The 17,360-nt window shown below is 27.4% G+C and overlaps 2 protein-coding genes across 2 annotated transcripts in view; both read right to left on the bottom strand.

The window, feature by feature from the left end:
• The window catches only part of LOC119687521, a 326,485-nt gene extending 325,084 nt beyond the window's left edge, over nucleotides 1-1,401 (bottom strand). Inside the window, exon 1 of the mRNA XM_038101864.1 lies at nucleotides 678-1,401. Within this exon, the coding sequence (XP_037957792.1) occupies nucleotides 678-686 (9 nt within the window). The 5' untranslated portion in view covers nucleotides 687-1,401. The remainder of the gene's footprint in view (nucleotides 1-677) is intronic.
• A 10,453-nt stretch (nucleotides 1,402-11,854) lies between these two features.
• On the bottom strand, nucleotides 11,855-15,225 carry LOC119662435 (NADH dehydrogenase [ubiquinone] 1 subunit C2). Its single transcript, XM_038072054.1, has 3 exons — nucleotides 14,984-15,225; nucleotides 14,728-14,871; nucleotides 11,855-12,127 (listed from the first exon to the last, which is right to left on the bottom strand). The coding sequence occupies exons 1-3, from the start codon at nucleotides 15,138-15,140 to the stop codon at nucleotides 12,078-12,080; spliced, it is 351 nt and encodes a 116-aa protein (XP_037927982.1). The 5' UTR covers nucleotides 15,141-15,225; the 3' UTR covers nucleotides 11,855-12,077.
• Between the last annotated feature and the right edge of the window lie 2,135 nt (nucleotides 15,226-17,360).

The following is a 17,360-nucleotide window of genomic DNA, read 5'->3' as shown; positions in this document are numbered from 1 at the left end:
GTATTTTAATTATAAATTATTGTTATTGTATTGTAAATATATAATTTTTTTATTATTTAATATGCTATACAAATCATATTAATTATATTATTAATATAAATTACTAAATTTTATAGATAAATTAAGGCTATACATATTAAAATACATTACATATAAATATATGTAATTGTTTTTAAAACATGATTTAATATATAATATGTATATTTATATATATTAATATAGCTTATTGCTTTGTATAAATAAAAAAATAATATAAATAATTAATGAAGAATCCTTTCACAACATTCTATATAAAATATGAACTGCTCTTTTTTTGGTTTTTGTTCAAAACTTATTATAAAACATTTTACCGCAAAAAAAAATTGTTTAAAATTGTTTATTTTTCTAATTAAAAATTAAATATTAAAATATGCAAAAGTGAAAAAGTGGAAAAGTGGAAAAACTCAGTTGAGCAACTCCAACCTTCCTTTCTTCTTGTGAGTTTGTGTGCATAAAAAATTAGATTAGATAGGAAAAATTTCTAAAAATCAAAGGAACATTTCCCCCCCATATTTCACATGTATAATAAACTAATAAAGTATAACGAAATATTAAAAAAAATCTGTATATTTGCTCAAAATTTTTGAAAGGGAAATTTTTATTTTAGTTCCTTTAAGACCTCATATTAATTTGCTTACCTTTGCCATTATCCCAGCTGAGCTGTAATTTTACACTCCAATAGAAACCACAAAATAAAATGGCTGCGGTCCTTTTTTGAGAATTATTAATTTTAATATTTTCCCCTAAGTTATATGCTTATTATCTCCAATGTTGATAGCGTAGTAACGTTGGAGTAAGTTGGAGCCAAACCAACAACACCGACAAATGTGACAACTGCAACAGGAACAATAACAACAACAACGGCAAAGGCAACGACAATATTACGATATTAGAATAAGTAAATAATTGTGGCTTAGCAGAGGGATTTTTTTTTGTTTTTGTTTTTGTTTTTGTTGAACAATATTGACTTGATGTGTAGTAATTTCACTTTACTTTAGCCTTTACACGTACATACATATAAGGCAATAAGTTTAATTAATTAAGTGGGGCGGCGGGTGCGATACAAATACGTTATACACTTTAAAACAACAACGTCCATGACAAAAAGTATAAAAAAAATAAACACAAGACACAACAAAAGCAAACACGCTTATACTGTCAAAATAATGTTGACCGTTAATTTAGACGTTGGCTAGAGGCTTTGCGAAGAAGCGCTCGTAATCGCGGGCGGGTTTGCAAGGCAGTAACGAGAATTATTAATGCAACTGCCGGATTATGCTTAAAAGATCATAAAATATTTTTTTTTTTAAGTTGGATTATAATTATATTTTTGTATTTTATTTTATAAATTTTGTTTCACTTTTTTTTTGTAGTTTAAAATAAAAACACTTCAAACATTTTTAATTTTTAATTTAAATAAAAATTATTTCTTCTTTTCAGCCTTTGCCGTTCACTGCACGTTTTTTATGAGCTAAGAGTTATGAGCTCAGTTTATCTTTATAAAAATTTTTTTTTTTTGAACAATTTAATTTCTTTTTCACTTACATTTTTGATTTATTCATGTATTTTATTTTAAATTTATTTTAAAGTTTATTTATTAATTTGCATATGTTTCTATACGTTTTTATGTGCTTATTTTTTTTTGTTTTTTGCTGGAAGTATTGTTACTTTAGTTCTTCACTGCATCTGCTTTCGAATTCAACATCCAATTTAACGGTAAACTCCATTAAGAACTATTCGAAAATTGTTTTTGCCACAGCGATTGGAATTCAGAGAAAGCGGAAAAAACAGCTCGTACAGTTACAATTAGAATATTTAGTACATAATTAATTTGATTTTTTATCGTTTATTTAATGCATTTTTTCATTTATTCATTTATTTATTGTATTTAATTTATTTTTTTGTTTTTGGTGATTTATGAAAAATATTTGAGTCACCTACTTTGAACGTAAACAAAGCGACAACAAAAACTATTGGCAGCGACCGCCAGTCTTGACTGCCTTTTGACTTGAGCCCATATTCCTTGCTGTTGGCTATAACGTATAAACAAACAACAAGAACAACAACAGCAATAACAACAACAGAAGTAGTAATAAAACTAACACAATTCAGCAAGCGTTTATACCCCACAATCCACAATCACAGCAGCATAGACAGTCAGTTTACTGCTTGTGCTTACTTCCCCCCATATTGCCACTTCACACTGCTATATTTTTAAGTGTTTTTTTTTTTGTTGTTTTTTTTGTTTTTGCTTCCTTTCGTTTAGCAACACAACATACAAAATTCCTTTGGTTATCGTTTTGAAAAACACATTTACACTTAAAACGACATTTGAACGCTATAACGTCCCACCCGGTATCTGCGCTGTTAACGGTTCAACTTCCGAAACTCAACTACTTTTGAATTTCTGAAATAATGTTTTTGGTTTGTGATTTTATTCAACACGCCACATCATTTTATTTTATTTTTTTTTTTTGTGTTTTATATTCTTCATCATGTTTGGCTACATGCGAATGTACCAACAACAAGTAAATCAGCACTGCATGGTGAGAATAATAACGGTTTTCCTACGGTCATGCGCAAAGCTTCATTGAAGGGCTTAAAAGTTCTTTACTTGGCAGCAAATCATTTTATTTTGAAAAGTTCTAACGACGAGGATTGCTCCTTATGATGTTAAAGTTATCAATATATTAAAAAACAAATTATGAAATAATTTAAAAAAAAAAAAATAAAATATTTATTTAAAAAATTTCTCATTCGTTTTTGATTTATTTTACTATTTTGTTTTTTTACCTTACATACCTGCATCAAATCAACACGTAACCAATAAAGTCTGCGTTCACCTTACATACGAATTTTGATATGTGATATAGAAACACAACATAAATACAGTCAAACTTCCATAACTCGAACATCTATAACTCAAACATTCTATAACTCTAACTAAAGAGAGTGCAACAGGGTTTTATAACTCGAATTTCTCTCGAATAAAAATATTGTCATGTGCCAATAGGAATGTGGGAAAGGGCATTCTATGAGTCGAATTTTTGTTTTAAGTATGAATCCATTTTGGTGTTACGGGAAGTCCCTTTTTCCAAACCAGATGTTTCAATTTTTTTTTTCTTTTGTAGCTACTTTGTGCAATTACCAGTCCTTGGTAAACGGTAGTCAAACAATAGTGCACTGCTTTAAAAAGCTGGAACAAGTTTCTACATGGGACGCACAAGACGACATTCCTTTAATTTTCTGAAATAACATTGATGAAGACCGTGAATTGATGTAAAAGTAAAGAAAATATAATAACTTCCAATACTAGTCTTAACCATAATATTATATTAAACTTAAGAATGAAATTTGTACATCAAGCTTTCTTACAGATGATGATATTATTGAGCATTATAGAGCTCTGAATTAGTGGATTCGATTCTAAACGCAACAGAAAGTGATGATAAGAGTTCAGTGGATAAAATTGTTCATCAGCTATCCAAGAATAAAGTAGAAGACTCATTCAAAATTCTGAGTTTTTATTTGCAAACGAATGATACTACAAGTAATGATCACTATAAGAGTTTGAATAAATGAAAATCTCTTTTTACTAAAAATAAGAAAATTAAATCCCAAACCCTAACTTCTGAATATTCTATTTCAGTATAACTTCTGTGCTGTATTTAATTGTAAATAAATAAATATTTTAAAAGGTAATTCTAGTTTTTTTCAAAAATAAAACAAAAAACAAAAAAATTCTCTAACTCTAAGTCTCCATAACGGGAACCTTTTCTTTGCAAAATGGTATTTCAAGTTATGAAAGGTTGTCTATATATATAATATGTACATATATATTTTAAATTAAAATTTTTACATACATTTATTCTTTACTTTCTAAGGTTCAAAAAGCAAGAACAAAACTTTTTATTATTTTCTTAAATTTTAAAATAACGAGATAAAACTCGTGTAATAAGTAAATATTGACCTAAAAATAATAAATAAGATTAAATAATAAGTATAACATTATAAATAATAAAATAAAGTTAATTTTAATACTTTTTTGGATAGCCACGCTGTTTCAGGACTTCACTCAATCTGCTTGGCATTGCTTCTGAGTTTCTTCAGCAATAATTTTCGCCCAATAATAATCTACTTGCATTGTAATCCGCAAAGCCCCTTTACTTGTTAGCACATACTGACGAATTCTTTTTTCTATTAAATCCCAAAGATGTTCAAGAGGATTAAGATCAGGTGATTGTTGAAGCATTTTAAGATCTCTTGGATCACTGTATAAAAGTCAAAGTGTAACGATCTTCGCTGTGTGTTTTGGAGCATTGTCCTGTTGAAATCAAACCGCCTGGATACCCCAAATTACCTGCGCTTTATCCTTTTATCTCTATTATGAACAGACGAATACAATTTTTTTCTTTTGCTATTTGAAATTAGAAATTCAAAGGATAAATATATTTAATAATTTCAATTTGAAATATATATTTATGTCGTGTTACTCTATCACATATTAAAATTAGTAAAGTAAACGCAGACTTTATTAGCTATGTGTATATATACACGGTTGCCACTTGAAAATTTTTTCCTGTACCAAAATTGGTTTAAAAAGGTACCATTTCTGTAAAAAAAGGTCCAAAATTGTTTTAAGCCTTTTTATTTTTTCGTTCTGTGTTTTTCATAGCGTTATAAATGAACAAAGTATAAAATAGTGCAAAGTTGCATTTATAAAAAAAATTAATTGGAACTATCCACAATAAAGTTGGGTCGTCAAAAATGTACCATTTTTTGAACATGAGTACCAAACGAAAAAAAAAGTACCAATTTTGGTACTGAAGTACCATAAGTGGCAACCGTGTATATATATATTACCCCATACATACGTAAACAAATTATCTTCAAATTATGGACTTTACAAAAATATCTACAAGGCTATCATGTTTTTATTTTGTCTCTTTTATCTTTCAGATATATGTATATGTCTTGTATATGTATCTTTCATATATAAAATTAATCCTTAATATTTATGGTAAAAGCTTTCCACCAAATTTTTTTAATTCGCATATGTAGAGCAATCGGTGTACATCTGTAACATTTCAAACAAAGTTTTATCATTTTTTGCCAAAAATTAAAAAGTCAGACAATGTACTGCCCCACCCCACATAAAAATATGCCAGTAGCGGCCCATAAAGGTTATGGAGATCGAATGATCTAGATTATAATAGTGGACTATGCTAACCACAGCATTGCTAACCACTTCGAACAATTTCTCAATTTCAAACTTATTATATTTCTACTTTTTCTTAAACAAAATTAAAAAAAAAATCAATGACTAACATCTTATTTCAGTAATTAAGGGCAGTTTGAAATTTTAAATATACTGGATTTGAAGAATCTAACAATAACATCTTAATATGTATTTTGCAGTAAAATTTGATGGTTACATTTTGCGAAATATATTTTATTAAAGTAGTCAACTTCTAACTGATCATATTTCTACTTTTCTTTAAACAGAATATGATACTTAATGAGAATTATAAACCTACAAGTGCAACAAAATTTTGAACATTAGTGTATCGTCTCATATATAATTAGTGTAGTCTCATATATAATTCTCATTCACTAATATATTCGGTTTAAATAAAAGTAGAAACATAAATAATTTAAATTAATTACGTTAATAATATATATTTCACAAAAGTAACCATCAAATTTTACACCTATTTCATATGGAGATGTTAAAACTTTCAACTGACCTTAATTACTGGAATGAGATTTCAGTCATTGGCTGTAATATTTTAAAGTAGTGGTTTGAATGGGCTGAAATTTCATGTGGAAAGTCGAAAAGAGAAAAACCACTGTTATTTAAAATGGATTTTATACTCAGTACTCTATGAATGAGTATCCAAAGAATATATATAAAGCGATTTTTTTAATGAAAGTAACCAATATTATATTATATGTATTATTTATAAAATATATAAATAAAAAAATGTTAAGTTTCTGTCTCTTTTTAAATACAAATCAGTATCGGAGACACGGTTGCCACTTATGGTACTTTAGTACCAAAATTGGTACTTTTTTTTTTTCGTTTGGTACATGTTCAAAAACTGGTACATTTTTGACTACCCAACTTTATTGTGGATATTTCCAATTAATTTTTTTTATAAATGCAACTTTGCACTATTTTATATTTTGTTCATTTATAACACTATGAAAAACACAGAACGAGAAAACAAAAATTTTTTGGACCTTTTTTTACAGAAATGGTACCTTTTTAAACCAATTTTGGTACAGAAAAAAATTTTCAAGTGGCAACCGTGATCGAAGACATACAAATGGAATTTCATACATAGATTTTATGGGTGTAAGCATTACACATTGATTTTCTCTCCCTTTTAACGCAAGTACATCGAAATTTATTACAGAGACTTTATGACACGACTCTGAAACATTTGTCAACAAGTACCAAAAATTTCGACTACTTACCATTATTCAGTTTATATTAACAATCGAAACTGATTAATTTCTCAATATTTCAAATGATATTTGGTTGCAATAAGCCTATACCATATAATAAAAATGAGCATTCAATATCCTTCTTAAATTTGAATATAGCTATACTCCCCACAATTCTTATACAAATTTTAAAAGAAAAATTTACATGTTCTACCTATTCCATATATTTACATACTGACTCCCTAAACAACAACGCTTGGGTGACGATTTTCGTATCGAAAAAGTTTTTCTGTGATAAGGCTCATTGGTAGGCTCATATGTAGACAATCAATTGTCACATCTACGAACATTAAAATTCACAAATAACTACCGAAAATCCTATGTCTTACATTGATCTGGAGGTTTAATAAGCCCATACCTCTTTTAAAAAAGAGGAAAGTGTGATACAAACTTTAAATTTCTGCAACCTGCTCCATACAGATATGGACGTCAAAATTACATGCTTTAAACAGGTCAGTGCCATCAGCCAGACAAAACATCCTGTTTTGCTTTGTTGCGTGAAGAAGTTGGTGATGTGAAATGGTCACCAAGATTATGCTAGTCATTACCACTGTATTTCTGTTTTTGTAAAGTTATTCAAAGGATCATATTTACATGACTCCCGGCAGTTAACATCCTGACGAATATCTGTCAAATAATGGCAGAGTTACTGCCAACAAATCATTGAAAATTATCTTAATTAATTAAGGATTGAGTTCCGTAAGATGTGCCGTGGATGATATTTCTATGATGTTCTATTTCAAACCCAATAGCAATATACAATCAATACGTCGAAATAATATTGAGAGAAATCTGAAATCAGAAATGTGTTTTTTTAAGTGTACTATTAAAATCAAAAAGTGGATAATCCTATCCTAGATTTCATCACTAATAAAAACCAATCGGTTCAAATTTTGTTGGAACTAAGGTACAAGTACAGATGGTTGCATAACAGAAAATATCTAAAAAATTAACTTATTAATACACATTGTTTATGTATATACGATATGAATGATAGGATAATGTAAAAATACATATATTTTTACAGATAATCACTCAAAAATTTTTATGAAACAACCCCGGTTGAAGAGTGCCGTGCTTTTTATTCAAAATTGTAAAGCTCAAACTGTCACTTAAGTTATTTGAATTTATTATGGATTTAATTTTGATTTCATATTTATAAATTTATTTGTTAAAGTAAGTTGTTAATATCTGCTCTTAATTGTTTAATATGTTAATTTAGAGTGAAATATACACAAATTTTGGTATTTTGGTGATTTGAAAGTTACATTCAAAGTCCTTTGAACAAAAAAGTTTAAAACTACTTGGGCATTACTTCATACCGAGAAGTTCGAATAAAAGCCCCACATCTTTTACTTTCAACCAAAGAAGATGTTTAATACTCAATGAGGACAACAAGGAGAATATAAATAGTATTTATAAAATGAATAAAAAATACTATTAAAAAAAAATTGATTTATTTTCGAAAAAATGCACTAATGCTCTATTTTCATATACATACATAAAGATAGGATGGACAGACGGACGTGTGTTGTTTTTGTAATTGTTGTAATCCACATACGGGTGTATCCTTTATATTGACCAAATTTAAGCTTCTCTAAACTTTAAAATGCTAAATTGAAAAGCTTAAAGAATTAAGTCGCTATAACCGATAGTCGTTATAAGCAATATTTTCATAAATGTCCTTTATTCTTATTTTAAAATAGAATACAATACATTTTTCAAGACTTTTATTCTTAAAACATCAAATATCGTTAAATATTAAATTTTGAATCAATAAATTTTAAGTTAAGCTCATTTCTTATATGAGATAGACTATTTAATGCAAACTGTTTATTTGAAAATTCATTAAATAATAAATATTTTTGAACATTCCAATCGCTTCGCAGACCTTAGCTATTGGTAGACACCCAAAGGATGTATTATCACTTTGTTTACCGCTATCCGCCTCACATTCACCTTATACAGCTGTAATAGATGTTAAAATATCGTCGTTGTTATATTCTTTACATAACGATTATCATCAACTGCTACATGATTAGCAACAGCTTCGACGTAAGCCTGTATTGGCATACCAGACGATGGAGATAATGTATTCATATAATAGACCTTCAACAAAACCTGGATACTGAAAACAGTTTATATTTAAAATTTGTAGATTTCGATAATTTGTCTTCAATGTTTTTAATAAGTCCTGCCTGATCCGTAAACCGTAGTATTGATATGACGTTCGATGACTAAAAAATCAGTTTGATTGAATTTAAACCTTTTACTTGACAATAAGCAGGACAATTGTTGACTACCAGACATATTTTCTGCGTTCTTTTCTAGAACTTCTATCCCAATCACTTAACCATTTCTCAAAAACTATTATTGTTGTCCATGCTTTTGTATTGAATTCATATTCAGCCGGTAGATGGTAAACGTTCTTGAAACATCTTGAACTTTTCAATTTTCCAATTACTAAAAGCCACTTTTTGATGTTCTAGACATATGGGCAGCTACCATTACAGTCAGTCAATCTTTTGATAGTTTTCCATTTGAGTATTTTTGAACTCAAAAAATACACCACTTTCATTATCATTAAAAACATTGTGAGCAGAATACTCTGCGCAGAACTGAGGCCACATACTGTGCAACAATTTTTCAGCTACTCCATCTGGTACAACACTACGTTCACCGGACAATTTACTAAAAGTAATTTTGCGCCCTGCTCGGAATCGTTGAATCCAAGATATCGAAATTTCCTTATTAATGTCAAATTTGGTTACAAAAGTCTCAGCCTGAGCGTTTAATATTGGGCCATTGACTGAAATATCAATATATTTTTATAAAAGCCTGAAGTGTAGGAAAATTCGATAACGAATCCCCTACACAATTATATTGACACCTCACACCTTCTTTTATATCAAAACATCATCACTGCAATTATGCTTTTCAGTATTTTTAAGTATCAATAAAGCATCAATGGTTTTCCTATGACATGCAATAAACAAAAATATATTTACGTGGTATGGCAGTGGCATCGCTGATTGATTCCAAAGTATCGATGCATCACCGCTGATACATCAATTCTCTTGTCTACTGAGTATAATATATATGTATATATTTATGTAACAGATATAAGATATAAAAAAAGAATTAATCGAAAGTCAATAAAATTAGTTATAAAGTAAAAATATATAATAGAAATTTAGATTTAATAATATTAAAATATATAATAAAAGCTCAAAAATAACTTAAAAAATCAATATTATTATAATACAAGTATAAAAATAATACGTATGTAATACAAAATAGTTACATTAAATCAAGAAATAAATATTTAAAAGTAATAAAAATTAATTATAATATAAAGCAATGAATACAAAAAATATCAAAATAAATAACAATAAAATCAGTATCACAAAAAAAAATACAAACAATATATGTAATAGTATATTACAAAAAGCAAGATATATTACACATACTATAAAAATACGTAATAATAAAATTAATATATAATACAAAACACATATACAAAAATATATAATAAAAATCAAATTATAAATACAAAAATATATTAAATAAATATTAAAAATATAGAAAATATATTGTACAAAATCAAAACAAGTAATATAAAATAAATAATATAAGCATAAAAATATTTTACATCACATAAAAATGAAATTAAAAATGCAACACAAAATAAAACAATATTTAAAATAAAACATTAATATATGAAAACAAATAACACTAATACTGGAATAAAATATAACAAAAAATTAAATGCACTAATATAAAAATATATAAAACAATAATGTAGTTTTTTATCGTTTCTATGTGTTAAGTAAAAGACTTAAACCCGGTGAAAATTAAAAACATATATATATATATAAATAAAATCCAACATGTAGACATACAATGTATAAAATACAGTATATAATTATAAGTTACAAATACAATAACATAAAGATACAAATATATAAGATATAAAATACAAATATAAATACAATGAAATGTTATATTTAAAGATAAATTACAAAAAAAAATTAACAATAAGAATAAATTGAAAATAAAAATAATTTAAAATACAAAATTAAAGTTAAAAACTCAAAAATAATTAAAAGTAAAAGTAAAAAATATGTTATAAAATAATTAAATAATTGGAATAATTCAGAACTTTAAACTAAAGTTAAAAATTAGAAAACATTAATACAAATATAAAAATCGAAAATACAGATATAAAAACAAATAATACAAATTATAAAATGAATTCCAACTAAAAATTAAACGCACTAATGAAAAAAATAAAAATTAATTTAATTAAAAAAGGAATAATTTATTAATTTAATAAAATGTGTAACAAATAATTGTAATATAAATACAAAGTTAGGTATCTTACAAATATAATATAAATAGATAAAGTAATATTATAATAAATATAATATGAAATATGAATATTAAATATTAAAATATGAAAATATTTTATATATAATATTATATATAAATAATGAAAATAATTTGAAAATAAAAATAATTCAGAATATAAAACTTAAATGAATAATTCAAAAATAAATAATACATATACTAAAATTAGAAATTAATTATACAAAAGCAAGCATAAATAAAACAATTATTAAAATAAATAAAAAAAATTAGAAATTAATAATTTTTAACTCAAATGATCAACAAATACATGAATTCATTGTAACGTAAAATTAACATAAAAAAAACATAAATGTAATTATACATAAAAACATTAAATAAATATAAAAATAATTAATACAGAAAACATGCGTGGATTACAAGTTAACCAGAACACCGAATTATGTATTTGAAAGACTTAAGAAAGCGATGGTGAACCTATTGCACCTATAAACATTTCTGTGGCACGTTATAGGTTTTCACCACATAGTACGTATGTTCTCATTAGTATAGGTTACCGATGACATATGTAGCCAAAAAGGTTAGATAAGTGTTGTGAGCCGATAAGTAGCACGATTTTGGTGTAATGACCAACTTTGTTTGTTTTTTTTTTTGGCCACTGTAGATTTGCCAAAGGCTGTGTAGAATAACAAAATAAAGACATATGACACGTAGTTATAAAAAGTTGCGCCATCCCTACTCGAAATAACATCGTTCACATTTAATTTTAGTTCACCCGAACTACATAATCTTGTTTTCTTTCCTCTACTTCTCTTACGCACAAAACTAAACATTTTTTGTTTGATTTTTAATCACTTTGTCATACTGTAAATGTTGCATACTCCTGCGGTTGACCTCAATTAAAATTTAATATTGAAATTTAATACAATAAGCAGTGTTTTACGATTTACGATTACAATTTATTTAATTAATATTTCTTTTATACATTCTAGCGCTTCTCTGCTTTTCCGTTTCGGTTAACAATTAAAGCATAATTGCTTGAATTGAAATAAAATTTTTATGCAGTAACATTTGTTTATCACAAACGTAACATTTGATTATTTCTTTTATATATATATTTTTTTTGATATTTGGCGGTACTATACTGCAACTTCTAATTCTTAACGAATCGGCACCCATGGTTCTAACACTTCACCAAATTTCTTGCGTTCTGCAAAGAGAAGAAGAAACACATTAATTTTTTTATTTCAATAATAATGATTCATAGAACTAAAATAAATATTAATTAGACAATATAAAAAAACAAAATCAATTAAGAGATAAAATAATATAGAAATTTTATTTAATATTACTGTTGTATCTTTTTTAATACTTTTACTCTGCATTTTCACGAAATAATCCATCCTTACAAACAAGAAATACTCTTATGATCGAACATCCTTTATTATTCATCAGTTGAAATGAATAATAGTCAGTACGATCTTTTAAGAGTCAAAAACTAAAAATAAAAAAAAAGAAGGAGAACAGTATAGTAAACAAGTTTTTCTTATTCGGAAAGTCATTAAACATTAGTGACATAAGTTCGTGATTCGATCCATGAATCCAACTAAAGCTTTCGCCCCTTTTTTTTTTTACATCATCATTTACAACTGGTTTCTAATCGCAACTCTGTTCAGTCTGTGTAATTTAGAAATTTTAGAGATGCGTTAATATTTATCTTCACTAGCTTTTCCAAATTATTAAATAAGAAAACATCCATTTTTTGTCTGGCTGTAGTAGTGACAGCAGCAGAGAACATTTAATTTCAGCAATTTGATCTTTGATAGGCTAGAAACCACTGAAGAATGTCATCAATATAATGACATCCCTTCTTCTTCTTCTTCTTGTTATCAGTGACTATGTTTGGTTAAGATTGCACTAAGACTATAATAACCAATTAGTCACAGAAGCTGCAAACATTTTCAATTTACAATAGGTGATTCTTAGGTCAGTAACGTTGACAGAATGGTGTCAATCCAGGCTATTTACTAGACAATACTTTTTGGCAGCGTTTTTGTAGTTTATTATTTGTAGATTATATTGCAAAGGGAGAGATTTATCACCTTTTCCTTCAATGGATACGTCTGCGGTGTACATACGCTATGTACACACCTCTTTTAACTACATTCTGTGGTGTGATTGATGGATCTCAAATAAGTTCTCGAATGAAACCTTTTCCTCTTTTTACCAGTTGATTGGTTTTTTCATTTTCCTATATATTACGGAATTCCCGGACCTACATCAGAAATAAATTATACTGTTTACTCATGGTGATAAGCATCCTTCTGCTTTGTTTCACACATAAAAAATTCTTGACTGAGTTAAGAATATCAATTGTAAATTGGCTATCAGATAGAATTGCGAAATTAGTTTTGAACGTATTAATAGCAATCATTATTCTACATGTGTGCCTAGTTTTGATTTTAGACTAATGTAGAAGTTTTCACTAACTGTTTAACCCTCTCTCTTATTATTATGGTTGTTTCCTTTGGGTGTGGCGAATAGCATTTGATCATCAAACTCAATGAGTGACTCAGACACGTAAGCCCGAAAGTTCTTAGGACTTAACCCACTGAAGTTGGTGTTGTTGACCATGTGCTCACTCGTAGAATTATTACTAAAATTTTCGTATTATTACAATAATTTTTGAGTTGTCTCTCGTTATTGGCATGTTTAACTGAAAATTCACATTGCAGGTGCTCTAAGATCAAATGTGGATGTGAGTGCACGCTTTAGACTATTTTCGTATAAAATTTCATATCTATAATCTATAGAGCTTATTAGTTTACATTGGCATTAACTTTATATTCAGTTAACCGAAGCATAAATAAAAGAAATGACTCTAGAATGTTGTTAATGATGTGACAACCCGTCAAAATCTGTTGCTATTGTTCCATTTAGAACTGGTTCCAAAAGTGGTCACTCATCAATTTCGACCACCAAATATCGTTTACAGCGAGACATAGATCCGAATTTCATTATTGTATCTATTGTATAAAATTACTTATTATGCAGTCTTAAAAATCTGCATAAATAGTGATGGTAACCAAACGTAGCTTTATGATATAATTAAATAATTAGATTTACTTCTAATTTAAATACTTAAATACACAATAATAATCATATCAAAACATTGGAGATGAATAATAGGCAGCAATAGAGAAAAATTATGGAGGAAGCACCGATTTACTTCTGTAGTTCATACTAAGAAACAAAGGAAGAACAGAAATACGTTATAAAAATATGAACACTTGATAACAATAACAAGAGCTTAGTATATAAGCAGCATATAATATCTAAATATCAAAATTCTTGAAGAGGTGGTCTCAGTAATTTGCTTCAATTAATTATTTCTTTTCAGTTAATTTTTCTTTAAAGCGATGGATTAAGACATGGAGAAATAGCATACTATAAATAAATTTGAATTAATAAATCGAATTAATTTTTTTAAACAATTTTCACAATGATTTGTTTTTGGATCAACAATTAATTTGACTTAGTTTTTATCATTTTAATGAGAATACATATCATTTATTTATGATACGAAAGTTCGCCTTTGAAATAAAACTACAAATATCGTGATGTTATTATGGGTGCATATTAACTATGGTTTTTTGATTAACATTCTTTGGATTTGAACTAATATTTATTCCCTATCAAACCACTGTCGAACCCACATTTGTTAGTATTGCTTCTTATGCAACAAAAACATTATTTATACGTCATTATTATACATTATTAACTGCGATAATTCGAAAAAAATTTACTTACCAGTAACTGGGAATAGATCTGGATGTGTTTCCACATAATGTCTCAGAACAGCATCGCGTTTGGCTAAATGTGCATCACGCTTTCCATCAAAGTATAAGCCTAAGGCACCGCCGATAGCAGTGAAGCCAATATGTTGTTGTATTCCTACAATAAGAGAGTATTATTTTTTCTAAAGCACAAGAACTTTAAAGTTCCATTAACTTAAACTATAACAAATTATACTGAAAATTTCAAGTTACGTCACATTCCTACACACCAGAAAATATAGGCTTTCGCATGCCAAAATTAACAAAACAAGCAACGCCGAAACCACAAGCTGCGGCAATTACCGGATTGTACCATTTGGCTAAGACAGACAATTCACGGTCGCCTTTATTCGTTAACAACTCAAGTGGATCGTAAAGATTCGACATTTCTAAACAATTTCAAATAAATTTGGTACAATTTCCTTTCGCGAAGCACCAAATATGAAAAACAAATGACAGCTGCGCACAATTGTCAAAGTGCAAAACAAACTTAACTGTCAGAATAAATGTGCATTCAAAATTACTTAAAAATCATTCACAATAAGTTTATACGAGACAAACTGCAGTAACAGGAAAGAGCTTAATACATTTTCTTTATAAAACTTGATATAGACGATATTAAATGTATGTAAACCAAGTATACCATATACCATGCTACCAAATCGCACTATGTATATTCAAGTATACCAAATTTCAGCCTGCAGACATGTATATGGTAAAATTACACCTTGATTTACCTTGTATAGCAAAGCCAATACCTAGTCAGCATACTTGGTGGGCAGACATGTAACATCGTACATATCAGGCTTAAGGTGTATTCTTTTGATATAAATGCTCCAATATAACATGTGTCGCTTCAAAATTAACATGCAAAACAACGAGTGCTTAACGAATAAGCCACTCACATTACAATGGTGCCAAATCAAAACTGATCTATTCTATGCAAATGGAAAACTTTAGTCAGATGTTGCGAGTGTCATTAACACTGTTTAACAATAAATTTAAATATTTTTTAAAAGTTATTTTTTTAATAATATTTGTGAAGATGGCTGACAGATTAGTAATTGTAGGAAGTCATTCGTTAATTATTTATTAAGGAATTCTTAATTTCTGTATTATTCTATACATGAATAAATACACAACACAATCGTTGTTATAAAAGCAAATAGTTATAAGACACTTGCAAGAAAAATAAAACTGTGTTTATTATTATTATTATTAATATTATTAAGACATGTTCTTCATTATAAAAATTAAATTAAAAATTTAAAAATTAGAACTTAGTCTATTCACAAATAATATTTATAAACTTCTTCCATTCCTCTCTGTTTCTGGCATTAAAACGTAACTGGTCAAAGGATTTGCTTGTTTCTGCTGCCACTGTTCTTCGCCAGGTGGTTTTGGGACGACCTCGTCTCCTTACTCCTTGCGGGTTCCATTCCATGACTACGTGGGCAATTGCATCTGTCGGTTTTCTTCAGCCTTCTGAAGAGCTGGAGCTATCAAAAATTGCAAATGTGAAATAACGAAAAATACTGGGAGGGTAGAACTTCAAAATAAGATAATAACTCCAAAATGCGGCTAATAAAAAAAGTGATCTAGTGGTGAAAAGTCACCGAATAAAAGTGCAGAAATATAATTATCTCAAGTGAACACGTTCATAACAATTGGGAAGGACTCTCATTATGTGAGAAAGTTACCTTCAAGATGAGAGCCGCGTTCATTCACACTCGATTAAAAACAAACATTTATATGTTTAAGTTATATAAAAAGATTTACAGTTCTTTTTATTTTCTTAATATTATATAAGAAATGAAAGATATGATGGAGAACTCTCCATAGAAAATTAGGTTCTATTATTGAGCTCATGAATTGTTTGATTAAAGAATGTCTACCTTCAAATAAGCATCAAGCAAATGTCAAAAAATTCTTTATCCAGAAGTTGAAAGATAAGAACATGTATTCTTACCAACGTACTTCTTCCTTAACATATGAGCTTCAACTTTTTATTCTATATTAGAGTAAAAATCGAATAACAGCATTTAATAATAAACAATAAATTTTTAATAACCGAGTTTTTTTCTAATAATAATAATAATAATTCATGACCTTTTAATATTTGTTAGGAAATCACTCCGCAATAACGCCGTATTTAAAGTCAAATGGATTAATCACCTGCTATATATAACTTCAAACCTATATATTTACATATAATAATTAATACCATTTAAGTCCATAATCATATATGAATTGAAAACCTGCTAGAAAGACAAAGTATAAATTATTTTATATATACTTATAAATTTTATTGTTTTTTTTTTACTACAAATATAATTACAATTAAATTTCTAGTTAATTACATAAATATATAGCTATTTTAATATATTTATATTAAACATTAAAATTAAAATAAAGCATGTAGTAACAATTGTAAAATATACAGCACATTGCAAAAAATATAGTGCTTATTTTAAATATTTATTAATGTATATATATTTCACTATATAAATAATTATTTGTAGTTAAAAATATTTATGTATATATATATATGTTTTATTTTATTAAAGCAAACTAATCTTATTGGCTGAGGCAAATTGTTTTTTTAAT

The sequence above is a fragment of the Teleopsis dalmanni genome, chromosome X (genome assembly GCF_002237135.1).
Source record: "Teleopsis dalmanni isolate 2A chromosome X, ASM223713v2, whole genome shotgun sequence".
NCBI classification, from domain to species: domain Eukaryota; kingdom Metazoa; phylum Arthropoda; class Insecta; order Diptera; family Diopsidae; genus Teleopsis; species Teleopsis dalmanni.
Note: the sequence above shows the minus strand (reverse complement) of the source record. Positions and strands in the feature narration are given on the sequence as shown.

What these genes read in the sequence shown, in the direction of transcription:
- LOC119662435 (XM_038072054.1), bottom strand. Translation starts at nt 15,140, where the DNA reads ATGTCGAATCTTTACGATCCACTTGAGTTGTTAACGAATAAAGGCGAC. An exon ending in GCGAAAGCCTATATTTTCTG is followed by an intron (nt 14,872 to 14,983) that starts GTGTGTAGGAAT and finishes CTCTTATTGTAG; the next exon opens with GAATACAACAACATATTGGC. An exon ending in AGATCTATTCCCAGTTACTG is followed by an intron (nt 12,128 to 14,727) that starts GTAAGTAAATTT and finishes TTCTCTTTGCAG; the next exon opens with AACGCAAGAAATTTGGTGAA.